Below are 17,102 nucleotides of genomic sequence, written 5' to 3'. Positions count from 1 at the left end.
CAATGAGACTGCAAGGCAGCTTATTCCTTTCTTTTCAGTCCTATGACGTCTGTGTTTTTCTTTGAAAGCTCTAAAAGTGGATTCACTTTCACTCTAAAAATAGCTTTCAGTGTATCTGTGACTATTTTGGACTCCAGAAAGTGGGCCTGTGTTTGGTTTGCCAAGCTGTCATTTGTGTGCCTGTGTGAATAGCTAGATGGTGCGTTCGGGTTGTCAGGGGCTACAGAGAGAGGGGGAAATGGCACGAGAAGGGGTTAGTCACACATGGCTGTTCTCACTGTTCTTTAAATCCTGACCCTGCAACGGGCCACTCACCAGATCATGAGAGGAGGTGTGCTTACACTATTGTGGTGTGTGTGTGTGTGTGTGTGTGTGTGCGTGTGTTTGTGTATCTCTACAGTAAGTGTGTGTTCACACGCACATTTTGTTGCATCCTTCTTGCATCCTGTTTAAGACAAAATTCATCACCATTGCAACAGCTGCCAACTCCTCACTGATCAGTTAGTGTGTGTGAGTGTGAGCTTGTGTGTGTGTGTGTGTGTGTGTGTGTGTAGGTGTGTGTGTGTGTGTGTGTGTGTGTATGTGTGTGTGTGAGCGTGCGTGTGTGTGTGTGTGTGTGTGTGTGTGTGTCTCATAAAAAAGGGCCCAAATGTAGTAAACAAGCACAGGTCAGGCATCCAGACAATGCACTGACGTCAGACGTGCTCCGTCACATTTACACTCCAGTGATTAGGGTTTGCCAGGGAGCTGTGGTGTAATGTTTGGGACACAGACAGAAAGAAAAGACAGAAGGAGGGGGGTAGGAAAGAGAAAGACAAAAGAGTGTGGATGAAAAGAGAAAAAGAGAGTGTGAGATCCTCATAAGTGGACAGAACTGCAAAGGATCTCATCAACAGAAGCGACGAGGCTGTATCTGCACTACAGCTGAGGATAACTCAAAATCGAGATTCTAACCTGACGATATCACTGACTTAACATGATGGAAGTGGTCCTAACCAGACTGCGGGACTTCTCCTGCAAGACCTCCACCTTTGATGATTGTAAAGCAGCAGGACAGATTGCATGCAGGGATCCTCGGAGCAGGTTACCAGAAGCGTGCACAGCTGGAGAGGCAGGCAGGAAACTGGACATAGAGAGCGCTCTGGCCTGGCTGCGAAGGGAACTGGTAAGAAAAGAGCTTTGATAAGATGTTTCTGTCTGAAGTCCATATCCCTGTGTGGCTCATTATAACAAGTAGCCCATTTCCCTTTTTTATCTAACAACTTCATACAGTCATTACTTTGATTTTAAAGACAACATGGGAGATCAGATTTTAAGAAATGATTAGTTGTTGATTAATCAAAACAAATAAGGACGAGTTGCAAGTTTTTCATGTAGACAACAGCAGATAATTTTACCCTCTGTTCACAAATTTTAGCTCAATATGAACCACATAACAAACATTCGTGGGCTGATAAATTGCTGCATAACTTGTTTTTATGTTGAAGCACTTATCATTACCGCCTAGATTTCATGTAGCCAAAACAAAAGTGGATTTTCTCATTAAGTGCATTCTGCCCAGAATACTATTTTTTGTTCTTCTATTCAAGAAAAAACACAGTTCAGGGGCGCTGGAGGCTGAGAGGTTGTTGGTGCACGCGTCCCATGTACAGAGGCCTAAACATTGAAAGCGAGTCCCTGGTTTCTCACTCTGTCTCCATCTCTAGAATAGAGGCATAAAAAGCCCAAAATGAAACTAAAAAGAAGAAGAAAAGCACCGTTCTCAGTCATGCATGACAAAATTTAAATGCAAGACTTTACTATCAAGTGTGACACTTTGATATTGCTGCTGGGTTTTTTTCTCTTCCACCACTTCGGCATCCAGTATGTTTTGCCACCTTGAGAGTTGAGAGCAGACAAGCACGTTTTAGTGAATTTAATCTCTCTGCCGGAATTAATTCAATAATAAATATATAAAGGTGTTTTATTGTCCGTTATGCTGTTGGTCTGGAGCCATTTGTCATCCCCACAAAAAAAACCCTACTGAGTCATTGTGAAGCTCAAGTTATTACCTTTTTCTTCCTGAGATGAATGTAGGTTGTGTTGTTACAATGTCTCCCCTTTCTTTCAACCATCGACTCCAGTCAAAGACGCGGTGTGTGGTTGTGTGAGTACTTTTATGTGTGTCTTTGTTTGGACCTCTGTATGGCTCATTGTAACAGCCTAATACATCACTTGGCATTTAGTGTGTTCACCCAGACAGCTCGTCATGGTAACCAAAGTGTGCAGAGCACACACAGAGAGAGGGGAAAAACCACGTGCCTGAGTTTGTGATTGGACAGCACAGGCAGTAGAAACAGAGGCCTCCTGTTTGGTTTGATACTGAATCTCTGCTTCTGCAAGGAAAGATTACACCTGGATCAATTCATCTCAAAGGACAAGGAGATGACACTATATTTTGCCTAAGATGTCACAATGTGTTTACAAGAATTTTGTGTGACTGGAAGCATCACTTTTGAGAGAAATCCTTAAACTTTTTAATGGTGTTCACAGTGCAATTCAACTACACAGGCACATTCAGTATGTACCGACTTCTCATTTTTCTCAAATTCTTATCTGCATGTTTCAAGATTCAACAGGCATCTGCACATAACCTCGCTTATTTCAACATTCTTTGCAAGATAGTTTTCAGTGGAACAATAAAGATAAGCACACGGGCAGATGCAGATTCCAAAAAGGGCTGGTATTTGGCACAAGGAGGTGGAGCTCAGCATTCCCACATCTCCAAATCCCTCTGAGAAGAACAGTTCACGTTTCTTCTCTTGTTCCTCCAAGTGTCGACAAAGATTTAAAAAAAACAGGATCTCTTAGTCGGAGCCCGGTCTCAGCCGGGTGCTGTAATTAACAGAGAAAAGAAATGCAGATCGAGAAAGGCAGTTTTTTTGTTAGAAACATTCCTCAATCCTTAGGAAAAACTTGGACTCCACAGTTGCTGGAATTCAGATTTTTTTTTTACAATACTGGCAATTAGACAGACTCTCATAAAAGAGGGAGAAAGAGAATGGCACAAGGATGCATTTGCATTTGAAAGAAGGCAACGCTCAAATAAGATGGTCTCACACTGAGCATGAACAAGCTTTATTTGGAAGGAGGTTTTTTGTAATGAAAAGGAAGAAGTTTATTCAGTCTTCACAGGTTCTGCTCTGAAGATTTCTCTCCCTTATTGTATCATATTTCAACATACATTTCTATTTGTCAAAGAATCAATGTCTAAACTGTAGGACACTAAAAACAAATAATTATGGGGGGTTTTTTCTGTGTAGATGGAGATGCGTTCTCAGGATCAAGCTCTGGTCCGGCAGCTGATGGAGCTTCACTCGGGTATCCAAGAACTCAAGCAGGAGTTGTCCGAGGAGGAGGAGACTGATGAGGAGGAAGAGGAGGGAAGTTACTGGGACTCTGAGAGCGAAAGGGGAAGTGGCAGCGTCTACTCCAGCTCAGGGGAGATGGGCTTCTCCATTTACTTCCCGAAGAAACCTCCACACCTTCACTCAAGATATTTATCGAAGAGGGGGCTGAACAGGAGAAGTTCTGTGCCTTGAGGATGTTAATTTTTAAAGGAAAAATAAGTTTTGCATTCTCTCCTAAACATTTCCTCTTAGGCAGTCAACAAACACAAGGTGAAGCGATATACTATGTTATTTAAAATGTTGCGCTATAAATTCACTTCTCAGTTTACATTGTTTTATATAGGTAAAATGAGACATATGAATGTGTGTAGACCAACACATAAAACGCTTGTCAACATTGTGTTATGTACACAGGCTTATATTGACCTCACTATGGGAAACATTTATGTATAAATTGCTTTGAAATGCCAATGTGTGTCAAAAGTAACATAAAAAATGAGACCTCCCTCCTAAGTTACCTCTCAAAACGTGCAGACTGATATCTTTGTAAAGAAATAGTTTTGCAGAGGAAATCCAAAGGATGAGTGGTTATTATGACTGCCTTTCCTCATGCTCCCCTGTAGGCCAGCAGTGTGCAAACATAGTGCCACTGAATAACGCTAACGCTAAGAGCAGAAATGATATTCAACTTTAGGCCAAAAGGAATGGGGATCAAAAATGTGAGTCAAGACCTTTGTATGGTTTTGTTTGCTAACACAAGCTTGCCTTTGGCAGACAAATAAGTAGCTCGCTAACAAATATTTTCATGACTGGATGATGTCAGTGATCATCATCTTGGCCCTCACTGTGAGTGTGAGCTAGTGCACACAAGGGGTAGAGAACGAGCAGGGAGACATGAAGACCTGATTGGCTCATCAGATTGGTAACTCATAGCAGATGGGATGCCTTTAATTAATTCAGACTCGTAAGGCAGAGTGAGCTGGTAAACTGCCTTCTTTTTACACTTGATTTGTCCAGCTAATTAGAAGCCAGAAAACCTCATTTCAACATTAGCCTGCTTGGTCATTTGCAAAATGATTCCCGATATGAGTCTATGATATACCAGCTTGCTGAATGACTTAAAATCCATGATACTAACTTTTATAGGCAGCTATCATCCTGTGAATTGATTCTTTGAGTTAAGTGTATAATGCTGACATATAGGCTAGCTAGCTAAAAGCAGGCTACAAAGCAAGGATGTAGCCTACAGTTGTAGCAGCTTGATTGCCTTAGAGAAAAATACCAAAATGTCTACTATTTTTGTTGATTTCATTTTAAACTAGCAAAGCGTAAAGACATTCAAGGGAACAGCTAACTTGACACTGTTCCAAAATGATGTTTCTTAAGGGCTTTCTTACAATAAGCTGGCAAACTGATAGTCTGTAGCCTTTTAAGTGCCACGTGAGAATGGTATAAATAGGTTAATGTAGCCTATTTCAAAATAATATTAGAAAAAAGAAAAAAATGTCAAACCATGTCTTTGAAATATTGTTTTTTCCCCCCACAGGATATTAGCTTCAGTCCTGAATTAAGCATTGGCATAAAGTCGATTATTGTATATGTTCGTCTCTGTGCAAAAAAATACTCACAGTCTTGACACAGTTAAAATGGTCTGCTAAGTTTTCACTGTACAAATGTTTTTATTTTCTGATTTGTGAACCTTTAAGCTAACTCATTTTAGGAGCTGTTTGTAGGCTATATGTGTAGGTTATAAGTGCTTGTTAGAACGCACTGACCTTTATGACTGTGACGGCCAACAGAATGGACTAAATGCAGCAGCCACACATCTTGGAGCTCACTGCATCCTTATTGTGCACAAACAATAATACTCTACTCTTACTGAGACCATCAAAATATCTCTTAGAGAGAGTTAGGTTGACTAACTGTGTGCAGCAAACCAGGTAAATCCGTCTGTAACCATAACCATACATGAGCTTTTAGCAGTGTTACAAACAGATACTGTACTGTGGTGATACAGTATGCCAACATAATAAAGACATTAAATGTATGACAGTGCACATTTTATTTTTGTCTTGTCACCTTGATCAGGGATTTTTCAATCATCTTTACATTCATAAGGCCTTGTTTCTTGTTCTGGCAAAGAAACATCACAGATTAGCGCAATTCTGCTCAAGTGCAAATATCTAAAAAATTTTATAATGCCAGCCTCATACAAATGAAGGCTATTTATGTCCGTTTTTCTCCACACAGTATAGATGCAACTGGGGCACATCTTACGACGATGACACATTATCATAAACACATACATGCAATCCTCTCTGTTTACAATGTTGACCTTTCAGCCAGTTCCCACCACAAGAGCATTTTACCCCAGACTCTCCGTCAAAGTCTCCCCAAAGAAGGTAATCTATACTGTGTTAGATTACGGCTGATCATCCCCCTCGACGTCCACTCCTCCGAAACTCTCCCTCCTCAATCTTTGGATCTCTGTGTTGAGCCCCAGCAACGTCTGAGCCAGCTGGAGGTCCTGTGAGCGCATCTCCAACTGCATGACAACAATGAAAGGACTGAGTCAGCATGTTGGAATCTATAATGCACACAGTTAGATGCATAAACACAAAGCTTTTGGTGCAATTTATTTCCTTATTTTAATAATGAGAGACATTTCTATTTATTGAAAATGTTTCAAACTGCAAAGAGACAACAACAAATCAGAAATCAAGGGTATAAATCAACCTACCAGTTCAGACCTCAGCCAGGTTATTGCTCCGTCTATCTGCGCCCTCCGCAGTTCCTCGTTGGCTTGGTAACTCCTCCCGATGCTGACTGGTCTGACAGGGTTTCCAGACTCTCGAGGATCTTCTTTTGACTCTCCCGCCGCCCTGAAGGCGTGTATTAGTTTGTTTTTAATGTTCTCCAGAACCATGGTGGACAGAGTATCCTCACTGTGGCTGTCTCGGTCCATGCTGGGGACGGGTGCGCTGTGATTTGGTCCCTCCTCTCACTTGTTGTACTCCCTGACAGGCCTGTGCACAATAACTCATAAAACTTTCAGAATCTTCTTCGCTCCACTTTCCAGATGCTTTCCGAACTCGTCTTCCTCCCTCCTATATCGGAACTGGACTACTCAGTAGCAAATTTCTGTGTGCTTCTGTTCAGCAGCTGCAATCTTCCCTTTTGACTGCCTGCTGTTGAACTGGCTTGTTTTGTCATTGTTACTATGGAGAAAGTGCCCTCCGCCTGCATGCCCCATCTCCTCCACCTCCTCCTTTTCGGTAACCTTAATAAGAATGACTGAAGATCTTGGACAAAGACTATTGTTGCCTCCAAAAGAACTCAAAAGACCCCACCATCCACCACCACCCCCCCTCCATTTTTTTCTTCCCCTTTTCTTTCCCTCTGTCTTTTTCTCAGTCAATCCCGCCCCCATACAACTGCAGTGTGAGAAATGTGTGGTGAGGGAGCTCTCATTTGGTGCCAAAATGTAAACCTGTGAGTGTGTGTGTGTGCCTACATGTATCAAAACCCCCAGTGGACTTCTTTCAGAGCGCCTTTCTAAATAAGACCTGCTTGTCAGCTTAGGGGACGGACAGGTTGCGCGAGGAAGCACAGGAGACACAGGCTCAGTGTTAGACGATTCAGTGGCTCAATAAAAGGCCATCCTACGGTGAAATATAACCAGGCCTTTTGTGCACAAGTTAAGTCTGTTCCCTGTGGGGTTAGCGGGATGGTTTCTGGCTTCTGAGAACAGTTTTTCTCCTGACTGAGATGAGACAGGGGTCTAGTGTGTTCTCCTTGCTAACTTATGGGCCTTTTTGGAGGCCTATTTGGAGGAGACATAACACTCGATCAGCGCTTTCAGGGGCTCATTTCAACACCCTCAAAGGTAATTCTTCACTGTGAGGAAATGTTTTGCTCTTTTCAGTGTTTTTTGTTTGATGGAGCAAAACCTTGTGATGTCCAACACCCTATTAAAATCCCATCAGCCAAGCTTTGCTTCACACATTGACCATTAAATGAATAGCTTTGATTTGCAATTCTGTCATACAGCAATCTGTAAAAAGACAGATGGTTCGAGGTGCCAGAGAGAGAAAGTAAGAGAGCAAGAGAGAGAGAGAGAGAGAGAGAGAGAGTAGTGGGGTTGTCAGAGCTCATAAGACATGAGCTATGACTCCATTTGTGCAGCGGTCTGTGGAGCGTAAGAAGAAGTTGGAGGGATTGGGCAGTCAATCTTGAAGGTCAGTGACGCGGGGCAGCGCGAGATGGCGATGACAGGGGACAAACAAGCTGACAAAGACTGAGCCTCAGGTCGGTTGGACACAGTGACATGTCTGGTGACAACATTCCTCGGCTCAATCACCACTCTTAAGCTCAAGCATTGGACCCTCACACACTTTAAGCACACCAAGCATGCAGTGCCTGAGTGCATGAGTCTGTAATGGTTTTGAGTTTGTTGTAAAAATGTAGCAATAACACATCATGACATAGCACCTTGGTTTAAAACGAGATGTGCCATTTAATAAGGAAAATGGCAACTTCCAGTATGCGTTGTGTGTCTCACTTCACACATTTGACCACACTATCAAAAATCCATAGCAATAGCAAGTGATAGAGGGAGATGCAGAAAGAAGGAAAGGGATAAACAGGAATGGGCTTGAGTGAACCTTCTCTCTCTGGTTGAGTGAGCTCTCTTTCTGAAACAGAAAACCAAGAGTCTGCAACCAAGAGGCAGTGTTGCTAATAATCTTTAAACTCTAAAATATACAACACAAGCTTTAAATAGATTTTTTTTTACTAAATGTAGCATAAAGAAATCACACAATCCATAAAGTCATTGTGGACTTTGGTTGAAAAGTCATTATTCAAAACATCATCTTCTATCTAGTTCTCCCAGACACAGATCATATAACCTAAAAATCCTTTTAAGACACACTTTGGGAACATATAACAACAATAAGGTTTTGTTACATGACTTTTAACCAGAGAGGTCGAGCTTGAAGTTTGAGAGCCGTTTGCTTTAAGTGGATTTTTAAAAAAAAAAAAAATTGCTGTAATAAAAAGAAAGAAATATATCATTCAAGACAACAAATAAAACTCTTTCCTGGACACAGATACTTAATTGAACGTTTGGCCTTTTTTCAGTGCCTACATTAAATTAACTCAGACCATGTCTTTCAAAGAATCAAGAGGTTTGTAAGTAAAGCCCCTGCAATATATTTTGTAGCCATGCTATTCATAGTTTATCCATCACACTTTTTTTACAACTGAAATGTTATCTGAATTAGCTATTTTCAATGATACGGGTGACATGTTTACTTTAAATGGTGTTCTGCCCTTTTTTTTTTTGGACAAACTTTGGTGCCCCCTGGTGGTGAGTTTATCTTGTTGCACTCTGTCGTAAGAATAAAAAGGCCATTCTGCAAGACAGTAAACTGTTGATGTGGTGTGATTTCACTGACTTTGAATTCCCTTTGGACAGGATTGATGTACAGAGGCAAATTTGACCAATTGAACTTGAGAAGAAACAAGACACAAATGCAGAATGACAAAAAAAGAAGGAATGTGATTAAAGATGAAGAATAAAAACAGAGACTCACTGTGACTGTTACTTCTTTCTCCCTCTAGTTAATTGAAAGCAGCTGAAATAAAGTTAATGTAAAGTTTTGGTTTTGTTTTAGGCGCATGTGTTCCTGTGTTTGTTTGTAGAAAAACTTTCTGGAAATACTGAGAAAGAAGAGAGTTGCACGGGCTGGGCACAAGGTGAATGATGCTCTTCTGAAGCATTTTGAGCTATAAAGCTGTTCACTTCATAACTTCAAACTTCATAACTCTCAGTGAAAGACAGATATCCAAAGCCTGGAGTTGGAGCCTACCTATCCCCCTCCCCAAGGTGCCCCATCTGACAGCACTAACTTTTGTTGCCCTGCTGAGCTATTCTTTTTCGCAGTGAAAACCAAAGTTTACGAATAAAAGACAAACCACAAAGAACTAATAAACGTCTATATGAGAGAAAAATGAAACAGGAAAAAAAGAGGACACTGGCAGATAAATGCTGGATGGAGACCAACCACCAGACTGTAGAATCGCCACAGTTTTGTGTATAGGCTATGATCATTTTGTTGGGGTTGGGTGGTGGGGCTCAGTGTGATATATTTATTTTCTGTAGACGCCCCTGTCCAATAATGCTGTTTTACTCAGCATCTTTCCCCCTCTCCCTCATCAGCACCACTCTGCATCCTGCTGAGATTTTTAACCATTAGTGGGTGTGCAGAAGGGGGGAGGACGCCATCTTGTTTGTTTGGTCAGAGGAGGGGTGAAATACCAGTCCCCACTATAGCAGCCACATCACAAAACGAGGAGTGCGTAAAACAGCAAAACCGGGTAAGTCACTGTGGCAAAAATGCAATGAAACGTTCAATGATGTCGGAAATACATGGAGACAAAATCCTGGTAGCTCTGCGGTGCGCAGTCCTGAATGACAGAGGCTAACGCTGCAGATGGACTGCATCATTCATCACCTGTGTGGACACAGAGGAGTTTATCAATGGTTACTGCGGAATAATGTAAACGTCACCTGTACTGTATAGGCTAAACGTTACGTGTTAGATTTACGGTCTTCTCGAGGCAATGACTTCCACTGTTACTGCATTTGCTGTAGTGTTGTAGCCTCCGCTCACCTGTGGGTGACGTCACTGCGTCCTGATGTTTTCGAGTGTTAACAGATGATGATAGTGATGCAGGTAAGTTAAGGTACAGCCACCATGACCTGACAGATGTGCATTCACTGCACATGAGTTTAAATTAATTAGCTTTACCCAGGAGGTGCCTGAAGTAGTCAAGAAGTGTAGAAGGGGCTAGTTACTTTTTTTCTCGGGAGGACACTGAGGTTTCCCTTATATCAGATGCCATCGAAATTACACATTGATTTATATTTTGAAAATGATTAGGAAAACATTCTTTTAGAACTTCTTGATCATGTTTTTCTGATGTTAAGTTACTGCCAGAAAATTGCAGGTCTGCTGAATCTCTCAGCTCTTTTAAATCCAGGTTAAAGACGTACATGCAGCTGGCTTTAACTAAACAATTGTAATAAAGATTTGAATCTTTCACTCTGCACAGTAACTTTTCATTTTTTATATATTCTTCCTTGCATTACTTTTATTTGAATTATTTTTACTTGAACATATTTGAAGTTTTAATAATTTCAATGATTTCTACATTTTCTATGTTAATGTTTCTCTTCTTTTCTCTGTCATAATGCTTCTGATGACTTGTGTAAAGCACTTTGAATTGTCTTGTTGTTGAAATGTGCTATATAAATGCACTTGCCTTGCCACAGTTTAATAGAAGCTGAAAAGGAATATGTTTGTCTGAAGTTGAGATGATTTTTAAAAATTGCTGCAGTTGTTCCTTCAATCTTGAACCGTGTGTTGTGTTTCTGTATTTGTGTTTTTTTTTCAGTCTTGACACCTCCCCCTCCCCCTTTCCCCCTGTGGCGAGACAATGTTTTATGCCCACTTTGTCCTCAGCAAGCGTGGGCCGCTGGCCAAAATCTGGCTGGCGGCCCACTGGGACAAGAAGCTGACAAAAGCTCATGTGTTCGAGTGTAACCTGGAGAGCAGCGTGGAGAGCATCATCTCACCCAAGGTGACTTTCCATATTAAACTTTCATGGTGCAGAATCATATTTGCAATTATGCTCTTGTTTATTTGTGTGTTATTAGTCCAGTGCTCCTCTTTCTTTGCATTAACAAAAGTTTGAGGTCAGACTGATTTTATTTCTTGTGGCAGCATGCGCAAACTTTACAAACACTCCAAATCTTCTCCACAGCATCATCACTGATTTTTTTTTTTTTTTTTCACGTGTTCATTTTTATGAATATGCTTACAGGTGAAAATGGCTTTACGAACTTCTGGGCATCTTCTGCTGGGGGTGGTGAGGATCTACCACAGGAAGGCCAAGTACCTTTTGGCAGACTGTAACGAGGCCTTCATCAAGATCAAGATGGCGTTCAGACCAGGTCAGGAATGAACTTACAAGTAAAGACTGTACTTCCTAAAAATACCAGCTGTGAACCATACTCTGCTTTTCTCTGTTAGTTAACATTACTTGCAGTGTTGATGAGATCCTTTTGGGAGATGATATTGTGTGCACTGTTTGATCTGGAAATATTACAAAATAAGCAGAGACACTTTATTTTCATATGATTTTGACATGTTACAGAGTAAATTCTGATTTCATGTTGGCCCTTGAAAAAAGATGAATAAAATATGCCAAACGTTTGTTGTTGTTGTAAAAGTTTGTGTTCTTATAAATAAATCCAGAAAACTCCGGTTCAACCCTACAACTCTGGATTTGTAAATTGCCGTAACTCCTTGTAATCGGGGTGTTTCAGGTGTGGTGGACCTACCAGAGGAGAACAGAGAAGCAGCCTACAATGCTATCACGCTGCCTGAAGAGTTTCATGATTTTGATCAGCCACTACCAGACCTGGAGTGAGTCCTCCATCTGTCTACATCTTCCTCAGAGAGCGTTAGGTTTACATAAAGCTGGATTATTTTGTTCTCGGAAGTCATTAGGATTAAACGTGAGCCTTGAAGATGACAAAAAAAAAAAGAAGTAAGTGAGGGGAAGTCAGAGGACATAGCAAGTACCCTTAACCTGAAGTTATTCTAATGGCCAGCAGGGGGTGACCCAGCTACTTGTGAAAAGAGGTCTGCCTTTTAGAAGAACATTTATAAAACAAGTCTACTTCTCACTTGATTCACTCAAGTTTTGACGCTGATTTGAACGTGCGTGTTTGTGTGTTTTGTTCAGTGATATTGACGTCGCTCAGCAGTTTAACTTGAACCAGAGCAGAGTGGAGGAGATCACCATGAGAGAGGAGGTGGGCAACCTCAGCCTGCTGCAGGACAACGACTTTGGTAGGCGTCTCTCCTCTAAGAATGCACAATCTTATTGAATAATCAAGCTTGACCGTCACATTTGGAAACATCAGGAGCAGTTTCAGCACCCCGTGTACCTCTCCCTTTGCATCTCACGTCACGTGCTCACATTACACTCTATAATGTACCCTAAAGAAACAGATTTTTGTCGTGCAGCTGACTTCGGTATGGACGACCGGGAGATGATGCGAGAGGAGAGCGCGTTCGAGGTGGACATCATGGGAGCGTCAGCTTCCAACCTGCTGCTGGAGGCTGAGGGGGCAGCTAACCAGATGGCTGACAAGTCCAACCATCTGGAGTACGATGACCAGTATAAAGACGGCTTCGGAGAACACCCGATGGAGAGCAATGAGGAAGGCATGCTGGGTAGGATCATGTCTGTATTTTAGGATGTTGAACAAGGTAGTAGAAGGTTTGTGATTTTGGTTGCTGTCATTAAGTTTTACGTTTTAACTGTTTGTTTGTACGATTGCTGTGCATTTTGTCACAGAAACTATCTTTAATACTTATTTAACGTGCCTGTATGTTAACCTTTTTCCCATATTCTTTCAATGCTCTGATTGTAGTCCCTCTCATTTAGGTAGACTGTCACTTGAAGTGAGTTTTTCTCGATTGAAGGAACTGAACGGCTTCATCTCTGTGTAGTGGACAAGCTGCTTAGCAACGAGGATGGAGACGGCATCTTTGACGACCCTCCTGCCATCGCAGAGAGCGTGATGATGCCCCAGGACCACGGAGACGACGACGACGACTTCGACGCTCTCTCAGGTCAGACGAGCGAACAACCCTCGTGATTCCATCCTTAAAAAAATTTTCCTTTAGTTGTTTTGAGAGGTCAGAACAGTTGCCAACGTGTAATGACGTGTGTCAAAAACATGGTCTGGCTGTGTTTGTGTAGCTGGAGCTCCAGATAGTCCAGACTCAGGCCCAACAGAGCCCCTTCCAACGATGGCGGACCAGGCCGAACAGACCGCCCTGGTTCACAACGAGGAGGAAACCTTCGCTCTGGAGCCGATTGACATCACGGGTAATGCAGCTGGTTTCAAGACATTGCCTTAATCCTCTGTCAAATTTCAATCTGACTCTGCCTCCCATTATCTGCAGTACAGTATTTTAAGTTTAGTTTATTACATAGGATAGCGCTTGAACATTAAATTATTGACTAAGGAAACATAACAACAAGCTGGGGTTGCATATTGAACTAAACATGAGGGACAAACAACATGTTGGAAAAAAAAGGATTTAATCATTTTGATGTTTTTAAGTCAGTGAAATTTCTTTGAGTACTGAGTTTTTTTCATTCGATTCATTTCTGCCTCGCTTTTGCCTGTGCAGTAAAGGAGACCAAAGCAAAGCGTAAGAGGAAGCTGATTGTTGACAGCGTGAAGGAGTTAGACAGTAAAACCATCCGTGCACAGCTGTCCGATTACTCCGACATTGTCACCACGCTGGACCTGGCACCTCCCACCAAGAAGCTCATGATGTGGAAGGAGACCGGAGGCGTCGAGAAGCTTTTCTCCCTCCCCGCTCAGTCGCTCTGGAACGCCAGGCTGCTGAAGGTGATGTAAACATTTCACAGTGATACGTATACAAACCTCCTGTGCATACTCCCTCACGGAAATCCCCTTTTCTGCCTCTAGATGTTCACGAGGTGCCTGACCCCGCTGGTACCGGACGAGCTGAGGAAGAGGAGGAAAGGTGGAGAGGCTGACAGTCTGGATGATATCCTCAAGGATCTGGAGAACCCAGAGGTGCCCAGAGAGGAAACATCTGGGCATCACCAGAGAGACATCATGGGTAAGACACAGCTGTTTGAGCATAATCATGCTCGATACATAAGTGTGACCCTATAGAAGGAAGTGTGTACATATACTCTCATTATTTCCATGGTTACATTTTCACCTTTTTTTCATGGTTTGTTATGAAATGCAAGAGGTGGCCTTAAAAAAAAAAAAGAGTGAAGGGTACGAAACCGGAAATAACAGTTGAAAGCTTAAGTTTCCAAGCATTAAAATAAAACAAATCGAGACACACAAAAAAAAGTATTTTTAATGAAGTGGCATTGACTGACCTTGAGGTATAGAGTCTGGTCTGGTTGACTCACTGGTCCATATCCCCCTCAGATCAGACCCTCATGGAGGAAGCCAGTGCTCTGCAGACTTCAGCAGTGGAAGGCAGCAGGACATCGTTGGACGAGTCGGTCATGCCGCCTCCGTCCCAGCGAGGCCTCAAACGTAAAGCTCAAGACACAGAACCCGCCCTGCCTGTAAGTTCACGTCTCTATAAGTGCTGTATTGGCACCCGTCTGTACAACACCATGTCTTTTTTTAAAAGATATTTTTGGGTCATTTTGCCTTTTTTAGATCGGACAGCTGAAGAGTTATTGGAAATGTACAGTAGGGAGGAGAGAGCAGCCTTGTGGGGTTGGGCTGAAACACAGGAAAATACACTGACACACAGACACAGCACTCATCTGGTGTGACTAAAAGTTAATTTCGGCATTTTAAAAGTTCAGCTGCACAAGTTTATGTCATTGCATTACATTGTATGCAGTTGATGCATTTTCAGATTAAAAGCATTTTTATTTCTGTGTCTTTTTTTTGACATTTCTTTAGATGGGAGCTCTGGACCAGCAGCAGCAGCATCTGTCTCAGGTGTCCACAGCCTCTAACGTGTCCCAGCAGCTGGAGACATCCAGTGTTGATCTTCCCCCCGAGGAAACCAACATCAGCCAGCTGATAGAGCTGGACCTGCTGGGTGACAAGGACAGAAAGAAGAACGACGATGACTCTGATGAGGAGGCAAGACACAGAGCCATTTACTAGTTTTACTTTTACAGCTTTTAATTATTTTAACAGGGTACACATAGGATCATTTTATCTGGGATTTTACAGAAGTAGACTTTATTAATGTGTGTAACTGAGTGTTTGCGTGACAGGAAGAGGAGGTCCAGGGAGGAGACCAGGACCAGGAGGAGAGGAGGTGGAACAAAAGAACCCAGCAGATGCTCCATGGCCTCCAGGTATTTAAATACACATGTGGTTTGAGGAACAAGAAGATGAGAAGCCCTTTAAATGAAATTTCTGACGAGTAAGAAAAAAAAAAACTGTTTACATTTGGCGAAAACAATCAGCTACATAAAATCTTTCCTTCTGAAGATTATCTCAAGTTTTTTACTTTAATCAAATAAATCAAGATCAATGACAGTGGTTTAACTAAATGTGACACCCCTGAAGTCCTCGTAGAACCTCATTTTTAACACCATCAAGCTAACATAAGAAAGTCTGCCTTCTTCTGGAATGACGGAAAGGCTGTGGATCTCTTTGGCTAATGAGAGAGTGACACTGGAAGCAGAGACATGTTGCATAACTTTAACATAACATAACATTTGATAAATGTTGAACTTTGAGCACATGAAATACTGCTGTGGTTATTGCTAACTGACCAGCTGTCATCATGGAGACCCTGAGTAGATATTCAGCCGTACATTTTAATTTATTCCATTTTCAAGCAAATATAGAACATACCTCATTAGTGTGGGGAAAGTTTTAAAGACTTAAAAATGCCAGATTCTTCTTATACTTACTCTCCTTTTCACTGTGCCACAGAGAGTGATGGCCAAAACAGGCGCCCAGTCGGTCAGCCTGCTGGACTTGTGCAAAAACAACAACAAGAAGCAGGCGGCGGCGAAGTTCTACAGTTTCCTGGTACTGAAGAAGCAGCAGGCGGTGGAGCTCGTCCAGGAGGAGCCGTACAGTGACATCATCGCTACGCCCGGCCCTCGCTTCCACATCATCTAGAAACCTTTGCAGCCCAAACAGAGTAAAGAACTACACCACATCTGTCTGTTAATTTACAAGAATTTTTTTTATTTTTTATATGAGCTTGTTGACTTTGTTACATGTAAGATGCAGAGTTTAATCTGCAGTACTTTGTCATGCAGTGGTGGGCGGAGAGAAGACTAAATGACATGGTAAGACCTTTAAGAGCTCTCTTCATTAGCCAGCATAATCAGATCTCAATCAATGCAACATTTCCCTTTTTGATAGAGATGCACTGATTGTGAAAATCAGGACGGGTACTGATGTTTAAAAAAACCCAAAACAGTTTATCCGATACTGATGAGCAAGCATTGGACTCATATGAACCATTAAACATCAGATAGTGACATCACTTCATGTCACATTAACTGCAGATGTGCTAATGTCTGTCCACGGAGCCGATGCATCCCTACTTTTTATATCGTGTTGACTTACTTCATAGTTTTATTGACATCAAGTGAGGGCCAAGTGTTTTATTTGGGGACTCACTGTTAATTTTCTAGCGGATGTCAGTAGCTTTAATAAGCACTACTCCCCTTAAGAAGGAGCTGTAAGACAGTTAAGACAGTAACTCTAACGTAAGTGTTACTGAGAGACTCGTCGGTCCCACCACTGCAGGAAAAAGTTCTTGTGTACGCTGACGTTAGGTCAAAAGGAGCATGCACTATGTCCAGTGTCTGCAGTCGTGACATGCAGACATAACTAGCAGTTAGTCATTGTATAACTGTAATGTAGCACTTTAATCATAAAAAATGGTGTTGTCTTTTAAATGCTTTGCTTGCACCATCAGCTGTTTGTGCCGCAGAGTCAAATCTGCAGTTGTGTCCTAAATCTAAGTTCCAGATTAAAACAGACAAATAGCAACAAGAAGTCAGAAGAGTCAACATGCTCATGAACTAACACACTTCATTATTGAATGTGCAGCTGTTAGTTTCATTGGATCACGT

At 41.9% G+C, this 17,102-nt stretch overlaps 3 protein-coding genes across 3 annotated transcripts; 2 read left to right on the top strand and 1 right to left on the bottom strand.

The window, feature by feature from the left end:
• The first annotated feature begins 646 nt into the window (after positions 1-646).
• On the top strand, positions 647-4,766 carry LOC306839666 (uncharacterized protein). Its single transcript, XM_079368471.1, has 2 exons — positions 647-1,165; positions 3,303-4,766. The coding sequence occupies exons 1-2, from the start codon at positions 977-979 to the stop codon at positions 3,579-3,581; spliced, it is 468 nt and encodes a 155-aa protein (XP_079224597.1). The 5' UTR covers positions 647-976; the 3' UTR covers positions 3,582-4,766.
• Positions 4,767-5,436: 670 nt separating this feature from the next.
• aard (alanine and arginine rich domain containing protein) lies at positions 5,437-6,695 on the bottom strand. The gene is made up of 2 exons (XM_079368470.1): positions 6,130-6,695; positions 5,437-5,934 (listed from the first exon to the last, which is right to left on the bottom strand). The coding sequence occupies exons 1-2, from the start codon at positions 6,352-6,354 to the stop codon at positions 5,812-5,814; spliced, it is 348 nt and encodes a 115-aa protein (XP_079224596.1). The 5' UTR covers positions 6,355-6,695; the 3' UTR covers positions 5,437-5,811.
• Positions 6,696-9,632: 2,937 nt separating this feature from the next.
• rad21b (RAD21 cohesin complex component b) lies at positions 9,633-17,052 on the top strand. Its single transcript, XM_079367497.1, has 14 exons — positions 9,633-9,770; positions 10,851-11,036; positions 11,280-11,409; positions 11,785-11,884; positions 12,207-12,313; positions 12,491-12,700; positions 12,980-13,102; positions 13,233-13,361; positions 13,670-13,893; positions 13,975-14,131; positions 14,458-14,600; positions 14,950-15,135; positions 15,273-15,356; positions 15,943-17,052. Exons 2-14 carry the CDS (start codon positions 10,893-10,895, stop codon positions 16,132-16,134), a joined length of 1,929 nt encoding a protein of 642 aa, XP_079223623.1. The 5' UTR covers positions 9,633-9,770; positions 10,851-10,892; the 3' UTR covers positions 16,135-17,052.
• Positions 17,053-17,102: the final 50 nt, after the last annotated feature.

Source organism: Symphodus melops (assembly GCF_947650265.1).
Source record: "Symphodus melops genome assembly, chromosome: 18".
In the NCBI taxonomy this organism is placed as follows: Eukaryota; Metazoa; Chordata; class Actinopteri; order Labriformes; family Labridae; genus Symphodus; species Symphodus melops.
This window is presented reverse-complemented; position numbering and strand designations above follow the sequence as displayed.

Excerpts from the sequence above, each read along its gene's own strand:
- aard (XM_079368470.1), bottom strand. The coding sequence starts at position 6,354 with ATGGACCGAGACAGCCACAGTGAGGATACTCTGTCCACCATGGTTCTG. Across the intron at positions 5,935-6,129 it reads CCTGGCTGAGGTCTGAACTG|TTGGAGATGCGCTCACAGGA; the intron begins GTAGGTTGATTT and ends GTTGTCATGCAG.
- rad21b (XM_079367497.1), top strand. The coding sequence starts at position 10,893 with ATGTTTTATGCCCACTTTGTCCTCAGCAAGCGTGGGCCGCTGGCCAAA. Across the intron at positions 13,894-13,974 it reads GGAACGCCAGGCTGCTGAAG|ATGTTCACGAGGTGCCTGAC; the intron begins GTGATGTAAACA and ends TTCTGCCTCTAG. Across the intron at positions 15,136-15,272 it reads ACGATGACTCTGATGAGGAG|GAAGAGGAGGTCCAGGGAGG; the intron begins GCAAGACACAGA and ends TTTGCGTGACAG.
- LOC306839666 (XM_079368471.1), top strand. The coding sequence starts at position 977 with ATGATGGAAGTGGTCCTAACCAGACTGCGGGACTTCTCCTGCAAGACC. Across the intron at positions 1,166-3,302 it reads CCTGGCTGCGAAGGGAACTG|ATGGAGATGCGTTCTCAGGA; the intron begins GTAAGAAAAGAG and ends TTTTCTGTGTAG.